At 45.0% G+C, this 19,794-nt stretch overlaps 1 protein-coding gene across 3 annotated transcripts in view; it reads left to right on the top strand.

The window, feature by feature from the left end:
• The window catches only part of NR3C2 (nuclear receptor subfamily 3 group C member 2), a 300,548-nt gene that overhangs the window by 231,423 nt on the left and 49,331 nt on the right, over positions 1-19,794 (top strand). For all 3 annotated transcript variants that reach the window (XM_037162360.2, XM_053658650.1, XM_053658651.1), the window contains exons 5-6: positions 12,006-12,347; positions 13,627-13,771. In XM_037162360.2, the coding sequence (XP_037018255.2) occupies positions 12,006-12,347; positions 13,627-13,771 (487 nt within the window). The remainder of the gene's footprint in view (positions 1-12,005; positions 12,348-13,626; positions 13,772-19,794) is intronic.

The raw sequence follows: 19,794 nt of genomic DNA, 5'->3' as shown, positions 1-19,794 counted from the left end.
CAATTGGCCCGATGCTTCTCAGACAATGTCTATCAAAGAAGGCCTGGGCTGAGCCTGTGCTGGAGTTGTTTTCCAGGTAGACCAGCCTGGCTCACGGGCATTCAGAGTGAAATCCAACACCCTCTCTCTCTGATTCCCATAAAGCTTCCTTAGAGAATGGCAGCTGCAGTGATCACATTAATCTAACCTATGCAAGGTCAACAGAGCACTCACTTGTTTGTTTATTTGCACTTCTCTTTCTCCTCATTCAGTAAGCACTTGACACTGACTGTGTACCATGTAATAAAATGTATAGACCAGTTCTAAGCATGATAATCCAGAAACCAAACAATCATAGAGTGTACCATTGTGTTTTGCATGGTCCTGTGATCTTATCTGTAAAGGGAGATTATTTGATTCTGAAAGAGAATTTCTGACCCTAACTGTGGACCCAAAGAAAATACCATTAAAAGATAGGAATTCTCCGTGGGGAAGGTCATAGGCTTGTATCATCCCCATTCAATTTTGGAGGTTAAAGATGATTATGGGGGTTAAAAATTATGTTTCACATGGTGTGCGACTTACAAGCACAGCATCCATTTGAAAATCATAGCATGGAATTGGCCTTAACCCACAGCAGCAGAGAAGAACTGACCCTACTCGGGGCCTCTGCTCTGGGGTGACAGCGTGGGCCACGCCGCCACACTAGCAAAGCCATGGGTGACACCCACCGGCAGGGGAGCATTGTTCAGAGCCACGCACACAGGCGCTAAAATGACAGTGTGCTCCCAGGCTTTGTTTCAACGACGGGAAGCCTATCTTCGGGGCATAAGCAGAACGCTAATGGCAATTTGTGAAAAGAAACAAATAACTGGTTTTGTTTCATCTCCTTATTGCAAATGGGAAGTTACTTTAAAAATGACTCAGTGTCTTAAATGTGAATTGTGGAGTTTTTCCCAAAGAAAAACTTTCGGAAATGACCCAGTTATCTTTCCTGAACCTCCGCAGTGGTCTCCCAGAGGCCTCTGCAGGGCTGCTCATCTCCTACCTTTGAGGAGAAGGGCTGACTTGTTCTCATCCAATTGTTTGATTCCATCCCATGCAGGAGAGGAAAACGCAGACTCTAGGGAATCACTGAAAATACAGTACAAAGGCACTTCGTGTTTGCATAGCCTAAAATTTTCTTTTTAATGAGCGAGCATCCTATTTATTAATACCTTAATTTCTCTCTTGGACCTTGTTTTTTAAATGTAGCTAAAATAACATACATTTAAAGAGTACTTTTGAAACTTCAGTGGAAAGCATATTCTTCCAAAGATTGTATTCAGGCCCCGGTGCTGAGCTAGGCTTTGAGAGAGTCACCGGAGCTGGCGCTGACTCTGCAGCCGAATACCAAACGGAAGGCAGCAGCTCCCCCTTCTAACAGAGCCCAGAGGTCAGGCCAGTGTGCTCCCTGCCTGGTGCTGCTCCCCACCGGGCAGCCCAGGCAGCTCCTCCCAGCAGCAACTGGGACCTGCCAACACCAGGCATCACCAGGGTGCCTCGAGACAGCTCGGTACCAACCCTGTGTACAAAAAAAAAAAAAGGCTGGAATGGAAACATGAGAAGCAAATGCAAGAGGATCACTTATTCAAAAAACACCATTTGGTTTGGCTCGGCTTTATCTGGGAGTTTCCAAACCAATGCAGCCTGTATCCCTAAAAGATCCCAGCCTACAAAAATAACTTTTTTTCAAGTACAGGCATCATTGGCTACTATTAATTCTTAATTTAGACTCATTCTGATAATGTCAGCAAAAGAAAATGTGGATAAAATTTTTTTAAATAATGTAAAATAAAAATAAACAGGCGTGATATTTATTTAAAATGCATAAAAGCTATAAACGTTGACATTTGTTTTTTCTACCCTCAGGACTAATTAATTATCGCCCCTAACTTGAGTGACATGTTCTTATTGTACTCATCCTTTCTGATGGTGGCGTTAGCCTCTAACATGAAGATTTTTAAAAAATTCTGCTTGTCTACTTTGCCATGCATTTAGAAAATGTTCTGAATACTACAGTGATAATACACAGAAATACAGAATATTTTCTGTGTCCTACAAGTTGTGAGAAATGTACTTTTGTACCGGCTCATGGGCTCCATATTGTGTGTGTGGTCATCCGGCTCACTGATCCTTTTTCCTACTTCAGCAAACATTTTAATAATCTTTAACTTTCAGTTACAATCTCAACATTGGTAGTCTCAACTAAAACTGAATCGACTTGTCATATAATGTCAATCATTACTTGTAATTCGTTTATATATAAAATACGATGTTAAATAGTAGTTTTTTTTTTAATTAAAACTATAGCTAAGTAATTATTTTATAGAAAGAATATCAAGCTAAGAGGTTTGAATATTTTGGAGAAAAATGGTATTCAAGATAAAACCAGCCTGTATTGTCTTCCATTCTATTCCATAGTTTTTGTTTCTTCTGTACACAAATGCTAATCATAAAAAACAATTCTGAAATTGAAATTAGGCAACTTCCTTCCTTGCTTTAGAATTCTCGGACCCGTCCACATTCTAAGGTCACTGGATACAATGAAATGGACCGAGACAGGGAAGCCGTGGCAGGAAAGTAACAGCAAATGCCATGAGGGGAAAACAGAATAATGAAAACGTGCCTAAAAAATGATTCGCAAAGAGATGTTCAGGCATTTTATTTTGAATGTTCTTCAAGAGCTTATATTCTGAAAAATTTATAAATAAAAGTACCATTATCTAGTGTAAATAACCTACTACTATATCTGTTGGGTCAACTCTTGTACATAATATAATATATTGGCATTGGAGATAACTTTATGATATAATATATTATATTACATATATGACGTTGCTTAAGGTGGGTCCTGCTCGGCCGACCTGCCAGTGAGGGGAGGTGTGCCCGGGCCCTTCCCGTGGGTTCTCTGCTCAGCACGTGTTCTAGCACCTGACAACCTCTTTGCGTCCTGAGCCTGTTGAGGACCGCACTTGTCCTTGGGAAGGCCCCATAAATTAAGCCGGGTGCTTTGGTCAAGTTCCAGGTCACTGCCTTTTGCCTCTTTCTCCTGCCTGTTCACCCCTGACCTTGTTCGAACAGCAGTGTTTCTTCATAAAACATTCTTAATGAGACTATTTACCTTGCATAGCCAATAAGATCGTGCTCGGCGTAATAAATTCGCTGCTCAACGCAAGCCAAGAAGGCAGGCAGCTCTCGCAGCTGTTAAAGAATTAACTTTTTAACTGAGGGAGGGACCTTTTGCTGGGCAGTCACACTAGTTTCATAGTGCTTATTTCCCTTATTTTAAATATCTTATAAACTAAATGAAGGTTTTCTTTCTCTTTTTCACTTACTTATCTGTGTTTTGTTTGGCATACACAATAGCCGAGTTATTCCCAAAGAATCAGAATTTACAAAGCAGGTAATTTGCACAGTTGACCCTCTAACCCTGTGGGGGTTAGAGGTGCTGACCCCTGCACCACTGAAAATCCACATACAACTTCTGACTCTCCAAAAATGGAACAAGGGCCTAATGCTGACTGGAAGCCTTACAATATAGAGCCAATTAACAGATTTTGTAGGTTATACAGATTATATACTGTATTCTTAGGATAAAGTAAGCTAGAGAAAAGAAAGTGCTATTAAAATCCTAAGGAAAACTGCATTTACAATATTGTATGTATTTCCTGAAAAAAATTTGCACATAAGTGGGCCCAAAAGACCAAGCTCATTGTTCAAGGGTCAACTCTATTTTCCAGAGTACGCTCGTTTGGTTTCAGAAATACCTGTGTGTGAAGAACTCAACTGTTATTTGCAATGGAGCTTACAAACTTTATTTTTAATCAGAAGAAGCCAGTTCTTCCCACTCTCCCAGTATATTCTATGATTTATACAGACCGACTGGTTTCATTTTTGCCTCATTTGATGTCTCCTTCCTTCAGAATGAGGGTGCCCTGACAAGGAGTGAAAGCGTAAGGTACCCGACACAGCAACCCCCAGCCCCAAGGCACAGAGAATTAGAGAGAAAGCGCCTCGTGTTATACGCCCCCATTAAAAAGGCTAGTCTCTTCAGTACAGCTGATCCAGCGGCACCCTTGCTGATCATTTAGACATCACTGGAGCTCTAGGTCCTTTTCACACCCCTCGGACCTCCTGGTGGAGTGTCATCTTTAAATGCAGTGGGGATTCTCTGTGCTGTTTGTCCGTATCACTACAGTGAACCACCTGCTCCCAGCCACCGCAGTGCCACTCAGTGCCGTCCCTGGGACCCTGTGCAGCGGTGGTTGCAGCAGCGGTGCCTACTTCATAGGGCATTTACGAGCATGAAGTGCGATGGTATTTTTTAAAGATGCTGTCCTGGCACATGACATACAGATTCTCAATTAATAATAGCTCATTGCTATTGCTATGTTTCCCACTAATAAAATTATATAATCTCAGGATTAGGAGAAACCAAAGAGCCCACTTTAAATACAAAACTGAAACTTATAGTGGTGACACTATTTATTTAAAAAGGATGGAGTGAGTGCTGGGGGAGGTGGTGGAGGTGGGATTTGGGGGGGTTGCTGTTTTGTTTTCCTGTGGTGTTGGGTCTCAGGCACACAGCCTGAGATCACAGTATTTGCCCTTAAAGTGTTCTGCAGAATAGTTCCATAATGGTGCCTGACCACACTGAGAAGTGTAAGGGATTTGTTCCTGTCTTTCAGACAAACATGAACCAGAGTAGTTCCTTCCAGGCAAATGAAAGGCAGGCCTTACTTACTTACCACTGTAGGGTCCGCCTCACGCGGCCCCGTCCATCTGCCCTGGGGCAGGACCGCACTCAGGTGTGCGGCTTACCTGTCCCTCTGTTCCTTTAGAGTTTTTAGAAGAGAGTCCGTGTGTTCTTGCCAGCATTGCATTGCAGGCTCTTTCTGTAACTCATTTCCAGAACTCTTGGACAAAATTATCCTAACATCTGATCCAGGTCCCTTCCTCTGCCCTTTAAAGACTTTGTATCTTATCCTGCCTTCTGTGGAGAGAAAAAAGAAACGCTCACCATGATTTGGCAAGTGCCTGAAGTTTTTGAAGTCGCAGTTTGGTTTCTCATGTACCCTCCCCTTCTACCCTAGAATAAGTCAGCCCCAGTCTTTTTCCACCTTTCTCTTTCATAAGCAATTTTTTTGTCCAGGGCTTTAGGAGTGGAGGAGGGTTTGTCATTTGTCACTCCCCTCCTGAGGCTTCCTGGAGGCGGCAGCACAGCAGTGGCGAGGGCAGCGCGGGAACCTGCTGCCCACAGCCCGGCCACCAGGCCCCAGCGGCCTCCCTGCTTTGCCAGTGCTTGGGATTATTCGGGTCTTCGAAGCAGTGCCAGCAGGAGCTTGGGAGCTCCCGTGCGGGCTGAGCTCCCCGCTCCTCAGCCCGGTGGCAGCCTCTCCATTAGTACAAACCGAGCTGAGGTCCAGTGGAAGACTCCTCTGGAAGGTTTCTCCATCACCAAGAGGCCATTTCTCTGACATCCGATCTCCGCCTCCTCTGAGAGTCCTTCTTGGTCTCACGCAGCTGGGCCAGAGCTCAGAGACAGGCTACCGTGCTCTTAAAAAAACACTCTGGCCCAAATGGAGACCCCCCCACACATGTCCTCCTGTGTGAGCACACGTCCCCGGTCTGACTGGCATTAAACAGAAAAAAGGAGGGAAAAATGTTGCTAAGTATTACAGGAGAAAAAAGATATCATTATCGAAAATATAAATGCCGTAAAAGCAATCATAGTAATTAATTACTCATCTGGCTAGCCCCAGAAGAACCTGGCAGGTAGATGTTGGCTCTGCCCCTTCTGACTTCTTGTCTTCAGCAGGGAAGGTGTCACTGGGCGTTGTCTTTCAGAACCTTGCTCTTGTCTCTGCAAAATCAGCGAACCCCTACTGCAGCTCCCTCAGATTCCCTGCAGTCTCCCTGCTCAGATGGGGAGTCTCGGGGACTCTCCTCTTAGGGGTGTCCTTCATTTCGGTTGGCTTCCCACACTGGAGATGGCCTAGTCCATGTGGGCCCTCACCGTGATCTGAATGGCAACAAAAGCAAACCAGGGCATGGGGAAAATTAAGCCGAGAGTAGAGGAAAGGGTGAGCTCCATGGAAAAACTAAAATCTTTCCCCTGCCATCGTGTGACTCTGAATATATTGTTAGTGCAGCTGACCCGCAACATACTGTAGCTGCACAAGCCAAACCACTTTCTTCGGTATGGTGGTAGCTTTCCCGAGACTGTCTCTCTGGGCCGGGCCTAGGTCTTGTTACCCACCATTGCACTGCTCACGAGGCCAGCACATATCTACACAATGGGTGGGTAGTAGTTACAGGCCAAGTGATGGGTGAGCATACCCTTAAAAGTAGCAACAAAGTTATCTTTATTAAAGACATAAAGATATCTATGAAGATTATACACACATGAAAACTTAACAAGTGGAGATCCATTCATTTGGAATGGCTTTTACCCCAGGTTTATTGAGGTTATGACTGGCCAATAAAAACTGGTATGTTTAAGGTGTTCAACATGTTATATGAATATGCCCGTGTGGTGATGACCACGATCAACTCATATGTAACATAGCCATCACCTCACACAGTCTTACCGTCTTGTGTGTGTGGGGGGGGTGTGGAGTCTCTTTTAAAGTAGTCAGAGGTTGAGTCTGAGGTTGCCTTAGCATGTTTTCTCTGCTAATAAGATCAGTACTTTGATATTATTGATTTAATTTGTTAAATTATGTAGGTGAATGTGAGATGATTTGGAGATACTTTTTTAAAACGTGCTCTTCTCAAGTTTTTAGCCTCTGGAGGAGTGTTTATTAACAATGGCAGTGTATCTTCATTATCACCGATTGAGAAGCTAATTCTTTATTCTTGAAACCACATGGGCCTGGACCTGCGCCTTGGTCCTGTTGTGTGTGTTAGTGCCGATATCAGCACACACACGAGAAGTCTTGCTGCCCGGTGACGTGTGTGGGAAGATAACGCTGCTTCCTCTGGTTTCATGACAGAAGAACTTGGTCGTGTCCCTGACTCTCAGGGTGGTTTTCCTCTGGCTCCAGAGAGGCAGAGAGAAGCCGTGCAAATGAAGAGGGTCTGGAAAGTGGGGACACGTCACCTAGGTGCAGGTGGCCGGAGAAGTGGTCTGTGAAAGGCAAGCACTGGGGGCTGGTGCTGTTCTTGGCCTGAGGGTTAACGCCAGTGATCACATTTGGCCTGTGAACAGAAAAATACACGTTTTCCTATAATTTCGATGCATCCTCTCTGTAATAGTTACTGCCAAGACCTGAAATTGCCCGGCATGAGGGATTTCCAAAATGACAGAATTCCTTCTCACTTTAAATTTTTCCAGTGAAATGTTGTGATTGAAAACATTCTATATCAGCCTTTTGTTCTACTTTAGGGGTCAGGGAGCTGTACTGATTACCTAAGTCTGGGTCTAAAGAATCTTTAACGGAACACACTTGAAAAAGACAGTGACACAGGTACCGTGAGAACCCATCCCTGTCACCGCGTTACTGGGGGACGCAGGAAGGATGGTTCTGCCGCAGCAGGACCGGGTCCCATCAGCCCGACGAGGAGGTAGAGCAGAGCAGAAAGGAAGTCTGCTCACGCCCCGTGTCACAGCCTTCGTGAACCTCGAGGTCCCCACTGGGAGTTTCCCACAGTGTTGGTAGGGTCCCAGCGGATGCTCCCTGTTGGCTGTTTTGCACATCGGCCAGGAGAGGAGGAGGGCCTGCCCGTTGCACAGCTGCCAGGGAACAGTTTGTGGAGAATCACTAGAGTTCTGTCTCCCAGCAAAGCCAGGAGACAGTGGCTGTCAAGATGCTGCTGGCAACTGAGGCCTTGGCACCTGAGGGTAGCCACTACCCATGTAGTAGTGACTGTAACATCCAGGTAGGGCAGGTGAGACCCTGTAGGTGCAAGTGGGACTGGGAGATGTTTATAGCCATCTTAATGCACGCTACATGCGTGTACGCTCACACAACTGGTGCTGGCAATTGAGCAATAAAGTGTGTCTCTGGCCACCTGGGAGCATGAGTGCCCAGCCCAGTGACCATTAGCTCCATGTTCTGGTAAGTAAGGTGCTGGGTAGTCATAAGAACCCCCATTTATGTTCTGTTGCATTGCATCATGGAAACCTGCTCATCAAATATCTTTGGCTAAAGGTTTTCCTCTGTAATTAGCAAACTTAATTATACACTTGGATTTGAAGCCTATGCTAACCCAAAGTATTAAAAAATGCAAATGAGAGCCATGACTGGTGTGGCTCAGTGGATTGAGTGCCATTTGCAGTCAGGGCACATGCCTGGATTGCAGGCCAGGTCCCCAGTAGGGGGCGCGCAAGAGGCAACCACACAGTGGTGTTTCTCTCCCTCTTTCTCCTTCCCTTCCCCTCTCTAAAAATAAATAAATAAAATCTTTTTAAAAATATTAAGAGAAAAGGAGTAGAGGAGAGAGTGGGGGGCATTTAAGGTTAAGAGCGCGGGCTCCGAGCCATAGCTGGGATCAAAACCCAGCCCTGGCTGCCACCTTGAAGCACTTACCTCCTCATGCTTCCATTCCTTCCCCTGTAAAATGGAAATCATGTGACTAGTCACAGTTTTGAACTGTGCTTAGCACATAAGTGCCCAGTACATTTAGGTCATTTTTATTTTAGTGATGACATTTTAAAAGCACTAACTCTACAATGGATCGTTATACAGTTAGAAATTTTTAAAAAGGAGTGCTAATTAATAACTCAGACATTGTATTTTAAAATGTCAGAAACTTACATGTTTCCTGCATGGAAGTAAATTAATACTTAATGTATGTAGTATTTATTAAAGTTTGAAAATGAAACAAATTGAGCCCACAAACATTTCCGGAGTACCCCTAAGCACTGAGGAGAAGGATGTTACAGAAATATATATGACATGATCAACTTTCAGGAACTATAATTTTATAATACAGCGAGTGTTAGAAGAGCAGTCTGAAATTGTCAGGCATCTCAGGAAGGCTGCTGAGCCATATAATTCGTGTGTAACCTTACATCCGTGCTTTTAGAAAAGGTACTGGATAAACACACTTGGCTGAGGACCCTGGCCCCCGATGAGAATGTTTATTATCTTGAACCATTTTGGGTACATAAAGATTATCGTTCAATCGCAAGTATCCCACATATGTTCACAACATCTCAGCATAAAGTTAAGTGTAACTGAGATGCTGATATTATGTTGCAAGTCTGTTGGGTAGGTTATGCCCCGGGCCGAAGCTTTATGCGTAAATATTAGAAGAAGTATTAAGCATTCTTCTTCATTGTATTTCATAGCACTGACCTTAAATCGACCATGAGAACAAACACAGCATTATGGATCTAAGGCCTTAAAAAATGTGAATTGAATTTTGTAATTAATTTGCAAGCAAATATCACTCTTCATAAAATTTGAAAATATCACCCTGGGCTCTTTCTAGTCAATCAAACGGTGGTTATCATCAGATTGAGTCTAACAAAGAACAAGGGCGTTTTAATGAACTGGAACATTTTTAATATCTGCAAAATTATGGGAAATGATGGAAGTAACATTGAAACAGAATTTCAGACGTCACTAATGATCATCAGCATGTTTTTCTGTTTCTCATCCATTTAGCCCTGTGTGACTAGGGGACAGGGATGCACTGCCGTCCGACCTCTTTTCACAGGAGAGTGGGTTGCAGCTTCGAGAAAAGTTGATGTAACACAGAGGCAATTCCACGTGCCGGATTCCCAAGTGACCAGCATGTGCTGGGCAGGGGATTCCCAGCCTTTCACACAGTCAGTGACCAGCATTCAGGATAATCTAGGCGTTGGGTTCTTTTCTTCTCCTTCTCTGTTTGGCCCAGTGTGTGAGGCAACAGACAAAGTGAGGCCTTTGGCTGGTTGTTTTTTCTTTTGTTTGTTCACTCATTCATTCATCAGAAGCTCAGTGTGCTCAGTGTGCCCTACTGTGTGCTCAGTGCCGCGGGCAGTCCTTTGTCTGAGGCTCCATTAGTATGCGTGGTTGGATACGCCTGCTTTTCATGCAGACAGTTCTAAAAGTCAGATGGTTCTGCTTCCACTGGTTTTTTGTCAGAGGAGATGTTCTGTAAGAAATGAAGTGATTGAAATTTTCAAGTTCTTTTGCTGGTTTTAAACTCCATGCAAATAGGAATTACATCTTGCCCATCTTTTAAGCCCATCCTAATATTTAATGAATGCGTGGCAGATATACCTGTCGGCGGTGGCTTGTCTTTTATCCGAACTGCTAATAGTTTCCATGCGGAATGTGGTTAATATTAATGGCTGTATTGTGAACATGAATGATCACTTCTAAAATCAAGTCAGTTGGTGTGGCATAGTCGAGTACTATGTTAAATGTGTATCCTGTAAATTCCTCACATATGTTAGAACTAAGTAGGAGTTGTCTGGGTCCTTCCAGAACGTTTAAATAAATTCTATTAAAAATGGAAAACAGGACAATTACAATGTGAGTTGTTACCATAGCCCTTAGTTCTGGGCTTTCTCCTCTTTTTATACCCTGATCAATCTTCCCTATCTATCCATCTGTCCCTCCACCCCACCCACCTGCCCTCCACCCCAGCCCCACCCAGCTACCTGCCAGTATCGCCTTCCTCCTCCTCATTTGTTCATTTTCCATGATCTAGTTTAATAGCCCTTGAAAGAACTGTGAAAGAAAGTCACTTGTTATTGAAGTTAGTACTGCTTCCTTGGTGTTAGCTAAGATAAACAGTATTTCTTTATGGACCCAAATCTGGCACTTTTAGGAGTAAACAGGGCCCTCTTGGTAATCAGGCTGGCTGGGAAAACAAGCAGAAACCAGGGTTGTTCTGGGTACATCAGAACGTATGGCCACTTGTTCATACTATGTTCTAAAATTTTAAAGTGGGATTCTTATGTAATACTGTGCAGTTAAGTACTAGGCTGTGTAGTGTGTGATTGCTTACTTACATCGAAAACATAGAATGGGACAGATTTGGAGAGGTTGTATTTTGTATGTATCGGTGTAACTTGCACCTGAATTTTTGGAAGCATCAGTTTCTGTACATTTACTAGGTAGCTGTGCAGTTTGGAGTCACCCAGATATCTAATTTCTTCCCATTGGTTGTGCTGCTGGGGGGTCACTGCCCTCCCACTCACACAGGAAATCTGGAAATTGCTTTCACCAGGTGTAGCGTTTGCCAAGGTGTCCCAGGGGCTAAGAAAGAGGAGGAACTCCCAAATTTCTGCAGTTCACAATACACTGGGGACAGAGGGCTAGAAGTGTTTCCACAAAATAACTACTCTGTCGACTCAGGGGATTGGGCAGGGGCCGCAACAGGAAGAGGGAGAAGCACCCAAGAAGACCGGGTCAGAGGGCCAGGGACGGCTCATGAGAGGGGGCAGGGACCGCCCCAAGGTAGAGAGCTCAATCAGGCCATCCTAGCGACTGCTGGCGCCTCTTTGGTGGGAAAATGGGAATTAATGATGTAAGATTCAGTTGAGGTTGAACATACGAAATGATATATCTTTCCCTTGGATGTGTATCTCTGTTTTACATATACTTGCTGTGTGATCCTGGGCAGATTTCTTAACCCTTCTGGTCTCCTTCTGTTCATTATAAAGTGAGAATCAGAATAGTCCCTTCTAAAATCGTTAAATTGGTTAATTTATGTAAAGCATTGGGACAGTGCCTGGTTTTAGAAAAATATTAAAAAGGCACTTTTCCTCTTGCTATCTTAGTCAAGGCAGTATTTCTCTTAGAGGACAGGCAGGTACGCTTTAACCAATACAGGCTGGGGCGAAAGTAGGTTTACAGCTGTGAGTACACAAAGCAGAGTATAGCCTTGGATTTTTATCACTTATCATATTGTTTTCCATGGGAACAACCGTAAATCTACTTTTGCCCCATCCTATATAAGTCAACGTTTGATGGTAATTTACCTCATGTAGCATATCCCTATTATTATTTTAATTTGTCCATATGGCTTATAATTTTTTACAGCCCGAAAGTCAAAGAAGCTGGGGAAGTTAAAAGGGATTCACGAGGAGCAGTCACAGCAGCAGCCCCCGCCCCCACCGCCCCAGAGCCCCGAGGAAGGCACAACATACATCGCGCCCGCGAAAGAGCCCTCCGTCAACACAGCGCTGGTGCCCCAGCTGTCCACCATCTCCCGGGCACTCACGCCTTCCCCCGCCGCGATCCTCGGGAACATCGAACCCGAAGTCGTGTACGCCGGCTACGACAACTCCAAACCCGACACGGCCGAAAACCTGCTCTCCACTCTGAACCGGCTGGCGGGCAAGCAGATGATCCAAGTCGTGAAGTGGGCAAAGGTAATTCCAGGTAGGATTGCCTCTCCTTTCACTGTCTGCGTCCTGAACTAGACACATCCGGGCAAACACATTTTACCGGCTCCATCAGCAGGATCGGAGTTAGCTTTCCCTTCAATCCCAGTAGCGAGTTGTTAAATTGTTATCAAATTAATCACATGTGTAGCAAAAACCTGGGTAGCAGGCTCACTTCTCCTGAGCACTTAGGGTTAAGGGTTCTGTTGATAATCTGTCTGTTGTTAATGTAGTTCTCGTGTTGGTGATTGCAAGGCAAAACTTCATCCCAGAAATATGAATAAGGTACAAAACATTCTGATTATGAAAGCACAGACTGAGCCTGTTGCTTACAGCTTGTAACCAAGGCTAACCTAACCATATACTGAATAAACCAAGACCTATCTAGTAAGTCGTATGAGCTCCTGAAAGTCTGTTCTTTCTAAGAATATCATCTTACCTCCAGCACCCTTTAAATTGTCTTTGAAATTCCCATTTTAGTCATTTTTATGCCATAGAATTTTATTAATAAGGCCCCTATTCATCTACAGAAACATCACTTAGAATTGCAGCCACATTGGCCCAGTTCACTTACTCAAAGCAGTTTCTTAAATGACCAACCAGCAGCCATAAGGAACAAGTTTGGGGAAAGCTCAGGTGACTGATTCCTTGAAGATGAGCTTCCCCAGGTGACACCATACAAATGAAGGGAGAGTATGATGTCATTGGGAATACAGAACCTGGAAAGGGGGAAAAAGAAGGGCTTGAGGCCCAGAAAGGCAGGCCAGGGCAGAGGGGAGGGCAGGTGCCGAGGGCACCTATCCTACTTCAGAACCTCGTTGAGGTCCAGTGTCATCCCAGACCGTGGGAAGGAAAGAATAATACTTCTTCAAGTTCATGAAGAGTAAAATCTTCCATTTTTACTGATACGCAGTAGTTCATGGCTGTTAAATTATCCTTTATGCTAATGTTATTCACTGAGAGTAGGATCAAAAGTTTTACAGGTGAAGACAAATTCTTCCATGCCAACAAAAGGTTTTAGATCATCATCTACCATGAAACGCCCTGAACGCCCCAGTTTTATTTTCCCAGGCAGTTCACCCTCATGAGAATTCAGGGTGAATTTAAACGAAGCATTCAGCAGAGCCAGGCCCATGGTGGGTGCTCTGTAAATGACTGTGGGTTTGATCTGAGTCTGTTAGAGAAAGGTGGTTGGTTGGGGTTGACCCAGGAAGCCTGTTCCCGGAGTGGGCTTCAAGGCTAAGTGCATGTCTGTGTGTAATTGATCTGCCCTTCAGGATTTAAAACCTTGCCTCTTGAGGACCAAATCACCCTGATCCAGTATTCTTGGATGTGTCTCTCATCGTTTGCCTTGAGCTGGAGGTCATACAAACACACGAACAGCCAATTTCTCTACTTCGCACCAGACCTCATCTTTAATGAGTAAGTACCTGTTAATTAGCCTTCATAAGGTAGACTGCAGAGTTATTTGTTATGCTTGCCTATGGTTTCCAATCAGATGTGTGTTTGTGGAAGAATCCACTCCTACGTGCATTTGTAAGAGTTAAAAAAAATCTGTCATTTGAGAATTTAAAGATTACCTTTTACTAAATTGTCATGCACATGCCTGAGTATATATAAATCCATATATATAGTAAATCTCACATAATAGTATGTGGGAATTGCCCCAAAAGAGAGATGATCCAGTTGGCTCCCAAAACTTGACTGGTACAAAGCCACGATTCATAGAAAACAGTCTCTTTTGGTGTCTACTCCAGTAGAGAAGACCGTCTAATTTCCAGGAAATGCGAACATGCGAAGTGCCAGGCCCCGCGCACATTCACGTAATGGTTCTTTTGTGAACAGTGCACAGCTGCTCCGTGTGCTCTCTGACAGCCACAGCCATTCTTCCCCGCAGTCCCCAGAGAGGCCACGTGTTATTCCCTGGTGGGGCCTTCTTGGTGTCACGGTGCATCTTACGAGATTGAAAGAATCGCAGTAGGTTTCTCTTTGGCCACGAGTTCCTTCCCATGCGAGGTTTACATTTGAATGCTGTTTGTATTCCACATTAGCACATTTCATCCGTTTATATCCCGCGGTGCTTCTTTGTAATTGTTGGGTCAAGAAACACAGAAAACGAAAAGGAATGTTTGAATTATGAAGTGAACCCCAGCCACATTCTAACAGATGGCTCTCTCTCGAGATATGAAAATAGGGGTTTTCAGTAGGGAAGGAAGCTGATGAGGAGTAGATTGATGGTAAAAGAAACAAAAGCCGTGGGAAAGAGGAAAAGTGAACACAGAACACCGAGGTCCCGAAACAGTGCCAGCACTCGCCTGCCTAGGAGGACTAGCCCACCCAGACGTGGTGTGTGTACCCCGACGGCTTTGTTCAGGATGGACCAGGAGCGTCGGCTCTGGGTTCTGAAGCTGGCCCTTCTTTTGGCAGTTACAAAAAATAGTTCTCCTACTGCGTGAGTGTTCACCAGCAGCATGAAGTGAGGCCAAAGAACTGACACGCACATTGTAACGTACTTGTCTTCCTTAATAATCTGTTGATATCATTCAGTAATAAGCCTGTTTTAAAATATGGTTTATAAACCAAAAGAGAAACATATTAAGGAGGGTATCCTTGATGGAGACCCTCTTCCTAAAAAGGAAATGTGGGTAGGTAAGAATTTCTGGCAGGGTTGTCCTGTGAATCTCCATTTTATTTTACGGAAGAGTAAAATGACTTAATTCTAGTTAGCACATATATTTTTGTCATAAAATACACAGAACAAAATGTCCCACTGTGATCAGTCCACATGCGTGGTGCAGTGGCACTAATCACACTCGCCTTGCTCTGCAGCCGTCACCTCTGTCCACCCCCAGTCCTCGTTCGTCATCCCCAACGGAAACCGTGCCCCCAGTGAGCAACGATTCCACATCCCCCCTCCTCCCAAACCCTGCAGACCTCTGGTGGGCGAATTTGCCTGTTCCAGGCATTGGATCTCAGTGGAATCCTACAGTAGGTGTCTTTTCTGTGTCTGGCTTCTTTCACTTAGCACATTCTCAACGTTCACCCTTACTGAAGCGAGTAGCAGACTTTCATTTTCGTGGCTGCATACTGTTCCACTGTTTGTCTGTACAGTGGATCCTCATTGTTTACAGGTTCTGTGTTTGTGAATCCGCCTCTGCGCACACTTATGTGTAACCCCCAAGTCGAGCCTTGTAGCCCTTCTGGGGTTGAGTGCAGGTGTGTGCAGAGAGGCGGTGAGTCTGAGTCGCCCAGCGCACGCGTTTCAACTGAGAGTGCCGTCCTGTGTCAGCTCCCGGGCTGTAAACAAACAAGTGTCCTCTTGATGGTCTGTTTAGTGCCACGGGTTTGCATTGTTGCCCTTTTTGTTGGTGATTTCACTGTTTAAAATGACTCCCTAGCATATTGCTGAGGCCTGGCGTTCCTAAGGGCCAGAAGGCTGTGACGTGCCTTAGGGAGAACATGCAGGTGCCGGAAAAGCTGCTCTCAGGAACGGGTTACAGTGCCGTTGGCAGTGGGTTCGGTGTGTGTGAATGAACAGTATATGTGAATAAGGTGTCTTTGAGCAGAAATACACACAAGACAGGATTCCGTAGAGATAGATCAGTTGATGAAAACGCTACGACCAGTGGCTTTCTCGGGGCCTAGTCCTGTAATTCCCATGGAAGACCAGTTCAGTATTTGCTAATTCAGGCTTTGCCGCAACTCTCCAGAACATAACCACCTTGTCTATTTTTACCGAAGAGAATCGGCCCCATTTTGTTTATTCGTTCAGATGTTTATAGACATTTGGGTGGTTTCCGGTGTGACTGTTGCTCTCGGCACTGGCGTGGGAGTTCGTTCGAAGCCCCGCCTTCATTTCCTTCACATACAGCCAGGGCCGGATCTGCTGGGCCCTGCGCAGACTCTGCATCCGACTGGCAGGGAGCCACAGCACGGCCGTGCCCAGCAGCCGCGCAGTTTCACATCCCCAGCGCGCTGGCAAGTGATGTCCATGTTGACCACACCCCTGCTAATGCTTCTCTCTGTGTTCCTAACAGTTGAACTAATAGGTGAGAAGTGTTGATATCGAACACCATGTGAATTTAAGGTGTACGGCATGTTGACTTCATCCATTTGCATCTTGGAATAGGATTGTTGTTGTGGCGACAGCCCCTGTCTCATTGTGTAGGTGTCATTGCTTTTTTGTGGTGAGAACAATTAAAATTTAGTCTCTTAGCAAGTTGAAGGATTCTAATACAGTATCGACTATGTTCACGGTGCTGTGCATTGGCTCTCCAGGCCTCGTGCGTCTGTTAGGTGCAGATTTATCCCTTTAAATGGCATCTTCCCTATTTCCCCACCCTGGGTCCCTGGCAGTCACTGTTTCACAGCGTTTGGGGCTTTTGTAGAGTCCACGTATGAGGGAGACCTCACTGTGTTTGCGTTCTCTGTCTGACGTGTCCCTTAGTAGGTACAAAGGGGCGTCTCGTGGTGGTTTTGAGTTGCGTTTCTCTGATGTTGGCAATCTTTCACATGCTTGTTGACCATTTGTTTGACTTTGGAGAAATGTCAGTTGAAGTCCTTTGCCCACTTTTAATTGGGTTGCTTGTCTTTTTCATTCTCGAGTTGTAGGAGTTCTTTATATATTCTGAATATTAAACCCATACCAGATACATGATTTGTATATTTCTCCCATTCTGCGGGTTGTCTCTCCGCTCTTGGTAATTTCCTTCGATACAGTTTTAACATTGAAGTTTTTAATTTTAATGAAGCCTATTTTATCTATTTTTTATTTTGTTGCCTATGTTTTTTGGTGTTATCTATTAATTTTTAATTGTCTGCAAATATCCAAGTGTCAAGGTTCCAAACCAAGGGCAAAACTGTAAAATCCTTTTTAACAAAAGAAATCTAAGAGAGAGCACCTTATATTTGCATTAATGTCATTAGAGAGTTTTGGAAATAAAAAATAATGAGCCAAAAAGAAAAAGAAAGGTCATATAAGCTTTTATATGAATATGTGTTCTAGAAAATATTGACAGAAGCGGAAACAACAAAAATCTCTTTCCAGTGTTGTAAGTAGTTTAAATGTTATGATACCATATAATATTTGAATGAAAAGTTGTTTTTTATTCCTAAAATCTTTTACCTCAACCCAAACCCAGACGTCTATAAGTGTTCTGTCAACTAGACAGAGCAGCATGGAGCTTTTTCGAGGACTGGGAGAGGGAAGGCTACCCCAGGAAGCATTTGGAAATGACACAAAGCCTCCTGGTCAAATCGAGCTCGGTGTGGTAGCTCTGATACAGGGCGCTGGCCCAGACCTGGCATTGCTTCGGGAAGCTGCTCAGTGACAGGGGATGACCTGCAGCTCATGTCTGAACGCACAGGCATGCGTCACTCCAGGAGTGCTAGCTAACTGGCACCAGCGTTTGGAGCAGTGGTTTCAGAATGATGAAAAAATGCACATAGTCCCTATCTCATGGAACATAACCATCTAATGGGGAGAAAGAAATTATTCAAAGAATCCTAAAGTTGTTATTGCGGGGAGTATTGAATGGAAAATTGCTTTGCGTGCGGGCAGTCCCTGAGAGGACTGATCTAGTCAAAGCCTTCCTTGGACTGATGAAGCTCATGTCCACCAGGTGAAGTGTAGGAGGAGGGGAGTTGATTTAGGCTGAGGCGCCAGCATGTGCAAAGGCCCAGTGGCAGGAAGGGCCTGAATGCAAGACGTTGTAATGATGGACATGGAGAGGCATGCCAAGGTGTTGAAAGGCAAAATCAGCAGGAATTGCTGGTGGCTGGATTCCGGTGGAAATGGGAGGGGAGGAAGAAGTCTAGGATGAGAAGCCTTCCAGGCCTGTGCCTGAAGGGTCAGGTAGGATTTGGTGGGGGAAACTCCCTGGAATAGGGAACGGGGTGAAGGACCGGGGTTTGGAAGGGACAAGCAAGGGAGGACAGTTTGGGACATGCGAAGGTCAAATTGGCTCTGAGACATTATTCAAGAGGAATCGTGAAAGAGGCAGTCATTTATTCGGGTCAGAAACACATCTGGAAGTTCCCAGAGACCTTCCCCTCTGCTGTGCACCAGCAGTATTGGAGGTAGGAGACAGGCCTGCATTCTTTCCAATTTATTATTAAACATTGGAGTGAAGATGTGAGTCAATACTTCAAATCGGCACAAAACTTTCCTCATAAACTTAAAACTTTTCGACTATGTATTAAATGATTAATTATTCCATTTTTACCTTGAAACAGCTTATCATATATTGTACCAGATCACTGCTACAGATATTCACATCTCTTATCGATTCAATGCACATATTAAAACTCCTGTTTGAGCCCGTAATGAAATTTCTTCAAAATGTTTTTCATTAACTTCTGAGATGAAGGTTCAGTGTTACACTCCCTTTGAAGACACAGCCAGCACTTCAGAAGCAGGATGATATTGTCTCGAGTTGTAGCGCAGTGAAAAAGCGTGTGTTGGGTGACCTTTCACTGCCTTTGTGGTTCTGAACCTTTTATTGTTTGGGCTCGCCGATCGTTGGTAAAATAGAGAAGGTAAGTCTTGGTGCCACTTTCTGACCCCTCCTTGTGTCGCCATCTTCAGATCAAGTGCCGCCTGCATGGCAGCCGCACCGGGAGAAAGTGTGAGACGCAGTCACCTCAGGTCATGGTCATGGCATGCTGACCGTCATGGCAGACAGGGGCTCCCTGCGCTATCCCAGTCTAGCTGTCCTTCGTAAGGGCTCCCCAGCAACTCCGCTAACAGGACAGTGCCCTGAAGGTCCCTCTGGAGCTAAGGTCCTCCAGCGCCCATAGGCCTGGCCCTCATGCAGGCTGCATGTCCCAAGGCTGGGTCACTTGCTCAGGCTGGGGTCAGAGCATCCTCCTGGGGCCTGAGGGTGGGTGGAGTTAGAATTTGGCAGGCTCCGCACTCCTGTCCAGAGGTTGGGCAATTGATATTCCTGAACCACTAGGGTGACTTCCATGCCTGACTCCTTCTCTGGCATGGGCAGGGTCTGGGGTCAGGGTCAGGGTCAGTGATGGGTGAGGGACAAGAGTTCTGATGAGAGGGCCCAGGACATCGGATGGAGCCTGGGTCAGCTTCTCCTTCACTGGCTTCATTTGTTTTCTTCCCTCTGTTACCAGCCTCTTTCCCTCCCCAGTTCCCTTTCTGCTTCTTTCGAATAGGATTGCTTTCTTCCCCCTGCCCACCAGGACCTGTTCCGTGTAGTTTCTAGTCTCTGCTGACCTCCCATCCCCGCTCTCTCCCTCCCTCCCTCCCTCCCTCCCTTTCCTATTTCCCCCTCCTTGCTTTCACCCACTCCCTTTCCCTGACACGCGCACACGCGCGCGCACACACACACACACTCACACACTCACACCCTCTCTCCCCTCCCATCACTGAGATTTCCCTTGTTTTGGTTTGTTTGTTTTTCACTTCTGGTGAGGGAATGAACTTTAAA

This window comes from Artibeus jamaicensis, unplaced genomic scaffold (genome assembly GCF_021234435.1).
Source record: "Artibeus jamaicensis isolate MK-2021 breed Jamaican fruit bat unplaced genomic scaffold, CSHL_Jam_final scaffold_537, whole genome shotgun sequence".
Lineage (NCBI taxonomy): Eukaryota > Metazoa > Chordata > Mammalia > Chiroptera > Phyllostomidae > Artibeus > Artibeus jamaicensis.
This window is presented reverse-complemented; position numbering and strand designations above follow the sequence as displayed.